This window comes from Dermacentor albipictus, chromosome 5 (genome assembly GCF_038994185.2).
Source record: "Dermacentor albipictus isolate Rhodes 1998 colony chromosome 5, USDA_Dalb.pri_finalv2, whole genome shotgun sequence".
Taxonomy (NCBI): domain Eukaryota; kingdom Metazoa; phylum Arthropoda; class Arachnida; order Ixodida; family Ixodidae; genus Dermacentor; species Dermacentor albipictus.
In genome coordinates this window covers 134,559,537-134,565,536 of record NC_091825.1, presented here as the reverse complement: position 1 = coordinate 134,565,536, position 6,000 = coordinate 134,559,537, and the positions used below count along the sequence as shown (strand labels likewise).

Sequence of the window (6,000 nt, the reverse complement as noted above, 5' to 3'; positions counted from 1 at the left end):
AAGCTTGTTGTTCGATGCCGTCGTACATCGACATCATTGCGAGAGTTGCGTAGCTGAACCTTCGCTTCAACCGCCGGCGCCGAGATGTACCGAACGCGTCCGATATGCAGGTGGGCCTTAATACACGAAGCAGTCATGACGAAGGTGGCGTCTGGCTACCTTTTCCAGAAGTAGCAAGACACAATATTGCATCCGGCGCGTTGTTGTGCTTTGGGGAAAGGCTTGCTTGCCAAGGTTTCTATTTTCCGTTTCTCTTTCATTTCTTTTAACTGTGTCGACTCCCTTACCAAAACGGACACTGAGGGCGAAATTTGCATCTCTCCTGCAGCCATGATTCGACTGGAAATCAGTCTCTTTTTACCCTATATTTTTCCGGGAACAGCCAACACTGTGGTCTTCTCGGTGTTCTGCAGTCTTGGGAAGATACACTAAAGAAACAATCAGTTGATTTAGACTTATGGGTAACACTTATGGAATTTCGAATGGGCTGGTGTTACCGTGAGAGGAGGCTTATTGGTAAGCCAAAAACTATGAAAAGAAAAAAAAAAGCGTGTACCACTGACACGTTGGAATTCTAGAATCAGCTGTACGTGAATTCGGTACCCTGCAAGAGATTACTGCTCCCAATAAAAAAAAAAAGCATGGTTACATTGTACCTGGATATCAGCCTAGAGTGAAAAATTAGAAACTTCTGGGAAATTTTCTTGCCATGAAAGAGGCCAAAATGCGCGAAAATACCTCAGAGCTCGTGTAGTGAATATAACGTCACCGATACAGCAGTTTAAGCGCTAAATTCACAGAGGGAAGTTTAGTATTTCACTTTCGCCCATCTGACCGACGTTCTTTCCACCGAGAAGAAATACAAATATATATTTGAACAAATAGCCTGCCGGAACCTCGATAGTTGAAGACGAGTGCGATGCCTGTGTTTGATGCAAGTAATTTTGGTATTGGAAATGTCACCAGGATGACGCAATAATTCGAATTGCAGCATGACACGAAGGTCCTACGATTGATGCGGAGAAATGCCATCGGCCGACTCACAATAGCACCGTAAAAACAGGGTTTGTATCTAATCCCGCCACGAAGCTCGGATTCTAAGCCCTATTCGTATCCGAGAACAATCCAGGTGAATTTCGGACGCGGGTTGAACATGAGGAACTGAATCAGTCCTGCCTGGTTGAGCTAGGCCTACTTTCAGGGGCCTCAGCTGCTCCGCTTCGATATGAGTGGCCAAGAGTGCATAGAAGCAATAGAACGTGTTTTGAAATCCCTGACTCTGGCGAAATAGTGGTCTCCGGAGAGAAGCTGCATTAGAATGTCGCCCAAAGTGTCCACTCAGGCTGCACAAACGAGAAGGAATGATATGAGAGTGGAAGACTTGGGAAAACGTAGTCGACGCACATAGAATTCAAGAGGGACTAAGCGATGACCCGTATTTGCTTTTATGCTTTCCAGCTTAAAAAGAAAAAAAGAAAAATGCATTTCAAAAACGCAACAGTGGCTCCATATAAAAAATAAAAGAAAATGAAAGGGAGTGAACAGCACGAAAGGAAAGCGATAGTAGCCGCAGCAGGTAAGTCGTGGGACGTCCCAGTCGTTTGCCTATTGGTTGCAGTTGCGCGCTAGAGAGCCGGTTTCGCGTCCATCGCTCACCTGTCCTGACAGGTTGAGTAATTTTGCGTGCAAGAGCTCGCGACTACGCGTGCGGGTATATATATAAGCGCGATCGAAGCTTGAGAAGCAACATTCACTCGCGGTTTTTGCTTTAGCGTGGAATGGGGAGGCCCAGCCTCGCTTATCGTGACAAACAGTGGCACAGGAGCGTCGGAAACGCGGTTCTTTTTTTTTTTTGCCGCCGGTGTGCGGAAGAGGGGGTGTCACTCTTGCGGTCGCCCTGTCGGTGAGGGCGGCCACAGAAGTGGGAAGTGCATGCTCGCCGAGTTGCCTCGCCAGTTTGCGCCCGAGCCGCCGGCAAGATTCATTTCGCTTCAAGAGATACCGACGTCGTTCCCCCCTTTCTTTTTCGGAGGGAGAGTGCATGCGTGGCATCTGTCTGTCTTTGTTGGTGTTGACGGATTTATAGCCTTTCTCTTGATCACAGTGTTGAAATGCGAACCATGGGGCCACCGGAGCTGGCAGCGCCGCTCTGAGCACCACTTGCGACTGCAGCGCCACTCGCTGCGGAGGCGGCGGCGCTGGACGGCGCGCCCACTCCTAGCGACGTGGAGCAGCCGCCCCCGCCCATTGTGTCGTTGTCGGAGGACGGGCCGACCGCGGGCGGCGGGTAGTTGACCACAGCCGTGGTGACGCCCAGCGGCGGACCTCCAGCGTGCGAGGAAGTCATTGTGGTCACGAGCGGCGCCGGGTTGTTCAGACTCGACCGCGACATGGTGACGACGTGGTGTGGCGGAGGTGTCAGCTGCTGCTGGTGGTCGCTAGGGGGCGTCCGGTTCGGCAGTCGCACCTGGATGTCGTTGAGCTCCTCCTCCTGATCCGAGGTGCCGCTACCTTGCTGCTGTGGCAGTCAGACAAAGTTTGGACGACAAAATTAGCCTGCTGTTCGTTTGTCGTCGTCGTGCAGGGCTGGCGGTCTGAGCCGCCACCACGTTAGTCTTAGCTCAATATTTTTTTTTCAGGCACGCACGGCTACGCGCTGCTTCTGAGCGCTAACGCTGAGTGCATGTGCAGCGAGTGCTTCATATAAGAAAAAGCGACAGCTTGTGAGAGGAACAGCTGCAGCTAAGGTGCTCATGGAAGTAATGTTTAGGACTCGCTACAATTTTCCTCTGAAATAAGAAAGCGTGCTTGATCGCCAGAATATTCCCGTGGCTGTCCTGCGATAATATTCAGGTTTAATTAACGAAAGAAACTACGGTAATTTTGGCCACACCTGATGACTTACCAGATGCAAATAGGGGAGGCTAATGGGGTTTTTACTTTCCTAATCAAGTAGCAGGGACTGTTACGGGCAGACAAGGATACAAGACGCGTGAATCGAAGAAGGTAAGGAGGAGCATTCCAGAGAGAAATGAGTAGGAAACGAAACATACATCTACCAGGCCTCTTTAAGGGTAGGAGGTGGGATGCGAACTGGAGGGCAACATGCCACGGTATATAAACCGGAGACTAAGACGGCTAATGATCAGTATGCCACAGCAGCAAGAGCAACATCTAGGAAGAGGAATCAAAAAACGAGGGGCACAGGGAGCTCCGTGTACTCATGCCATCTACTCGTATGACTAATTCTAACAACGGGCAAGTGGTTGCAGGCTATAGACGACCGCGCTGTTGGCGCGTGTCAAGTGTGTGTGCACCTGTGACGGTTACCGGTGCTGGTTCGCAATACGCGTCCATCGCTCTTCGCGCTGCGCGCGCACTTGCTAGCCGCAGGCGGCTCGCAGCCGGCATTCGTGGCTTGCACTGTGAAGCGGCAGTGTTGTGCGACTCGTAGCCGGTGCTCGCTTGGGTCGTAGGTCTCAGCTGGCGCACGCACAAGGCTACGCAGACCCTTTAAGTGTGTCGTCTTCGTTCGCACGCACGACCACGTGCATGCATCGAGCAAACGGTGGGTGCGGCAATTTTTTTTTTTTACGCCTTTGCCGGAGGCGCGTCATGCGAAGTTGTGACGTCCGTGCTGACGTGTCAGTGTGACGACACGCATTTTTTTTTTGTTTCTCGCCGGGAGCGTGCTTCTGGGAAAGAAAAGCACGTGACGCACCCGAAACGTCTTGTCTACGTCTCCTAAGGTGAAGTGTGGTGCGGGTAGAAGGCACGCACGGGCGGGCATGCCTGTGGTGTCACGTGACGCGGTCGTGTGTACTTGTGCTGAAATGAATCTGTTGTTCACGGGCAGTTCGGTATCGTTACGAAACGACAAGAATGCAGCAAGCACGGGTTTGTAATGCGATGGATAGTCATGCCACACGGACCAGACATGCAGTACTGATGCGGGAATGAAATTATGGAAAACATCAAATAAATGACGGGACCGTCAAACACCATGCCATATACGCTGAGCTACGCGCTTGTGCGTTTAGGTGGTGTTTAGTTGAAAAGAATAGAACGCAACATCACGTTTAGCTTCGATTAATGTTTCGTCCCAACAAAATGCGGAGCCATGCCCTTCACGCAGGACGTGCGCAAAGTGAGAGGCGTGGCGTAACTCAGCTTGGTCCTTTCACGAAGCCTCGTTGTTCCCATGACAACACAGACGCAGCATCCATCGGAACGTGAAGCCACGTAAAAAAACAAGTAGGGCAACTAATATTTTATGCGTTGTTAATAATGTTAGAATAGAAAGGGGCAACGTCTGTTGCGCAGTTATGTTCGAGCGAACGCGGCAATTACTTCAGGCTCCTCAGGCTTCCAGGCTCCTCGGCTTCTAATGGGATGGTATCGCTTTGTAATGGCACCGAACCATTTCCTTAGTCTCCCACATATGTGGCTTCTCGACACATCCTGCCGCTACGAGATTCATGACACTATGTACTGTTAGCGTGCACTGAAACTCTAGGCTCGGATAGTTCTGTTTTCGACCGCAAGGAACTTCACTGCTAAATTTTGGTGACTATGAAACCACACCACAAAAACCCACGCATTTAAAGGAGGAAATCTCGACTTGCTTCGCGTTCGCGCTGCAGCTAATGAGCTTGAAAAAAAAAAAAAATAACTACCCGCCGTGGTTGCTCAGTGGCTATGGTGTTGGGCTGCTGAGCACGAGGTCGCGGGATCGAATCCCGGCCACGGCGGCCGCATTTCGATGGGGGCGAAATGCGAAAACACCCGTGTGCTTAGATTTAGGTGCACGTTAAAGAACCCCAGGTGGTCAAAATTTCCGGAGTCCTCCACTACGGCGTGCCTCATAATCAGAAAGTGGTTTTGGCACGTAAAACCCCAAATATTAATTAAATTGAAAAAATAACTGTAGGAAAGGAATCCGGGACCCGCGCGTTGAAGCGCATTTCTTGTGTATGGCTGTGGGTCATGTCATGCTGAATGCGCTGAATTCAGCACATCATCAAAGCTAAACAGCATTATTTGGCTTTGGTAGTCCTTGCAAGGGCAGCAACACGGAATTCCCTAGTGTTGGTGCCTCGCTTTCTGCGTCCCAATAATCCGGGTGTCAGCCTCACTCGAGACACTTAGCGAGACAGTTATATAGAAGCGAGAAGTTGACAGACAGAGTGCGCAGGAAAATACCCATTCTCCCTGTCCCTCGCGTCCACCCTCTGACCACAAAGCAGTGAGTTACATTTCACATATTCAGACGCACAAAATAATAAAAACAGAAAACGAGATGGTTCCGTATAGCTTATTACAGATCAAAACGCGTGGTTTGCAGCTTTATCGCCAAAGTTGCGATCCATAGAGCCGCACCGAAAGTTTTCCGAAAGGGCGCCGTCTCCACATGCGTCAGCCACCGCCGGGATAAAAAACAAACAAACAAAAAAGCACAACGGTTCGTAAGCAAACATTGCGTACGAGTTGCTCCTCTTATGGGTCATCCGGGCGAGCGGGGCACAGGTCGTGTCTTTCCCGCCGAACGCCGTCCTCTCCCTGGGCGTCGTCCTGCGGAGCGCGTCGACGAAACGCGTCTCCGCTGGTGAATTTTCGATAAGGCCCGCGAATGACTGCAGCACGCTGTGACGGGACGCCGCCTACCTCTCCGGGGCGATTAATAATGCGTTCTCCGATTAAGCGTCGTCGCCGTTTTCTCCCCCCACCCCTCCCCCGCTGCGGACGGCGCGCGAGCTCGCTTTTACCCCGCTTCGAGAACACAGCGCACACTCTCGAGAGCGGGCCCCAAGGACGTGGCGGCTTGTACACGTTCACTCGTGCCAGTTGCGTGCAGCTGCCAGCCGAAGTCTACGCCGGTGACCCGTGGAACGATTCTCGCTATGCTGCTCGCGCTTGCTTAACACGCCTTGCGCCCACGCGTATAGTGGCAAAACACGTCGTTTAGCACTTGCGCAAACAAACCGGCGCCCGCCTTCACAA

General features: G+C 51.4%; 1 protein-coding gene across 2 annotated transcripts in view; it reads right to left on the bottom strand.

Moving 5' to 3' along the window:
* Nucleotides 1-1,429: 1,429 nt before the first annotated feature.
* The window catches only part of Shal (Potassium voltage-gated channel protein Shal), a 227,743-nt gene continuing 223,172 nt past the window's right edge, over nt 1,430-6,000 (bottom strand). The window contains exon 5 of one of the 2 annotated variants that reach the window (XM_065455567.2): nt 1,430-2,518. In XM_065455567.2, coding sequence (XP_065311639.1) covers nt 2,099-2,518 — 420 coding nt within the window. In that variant the 3' untranslated portion in view covers nt 1,430-2,098. The remainder of the gene's footprint in view (nt 2,519-6,000) is intronic. The other variant, XM_065455568.2, reaches the window with a different exon arrangement.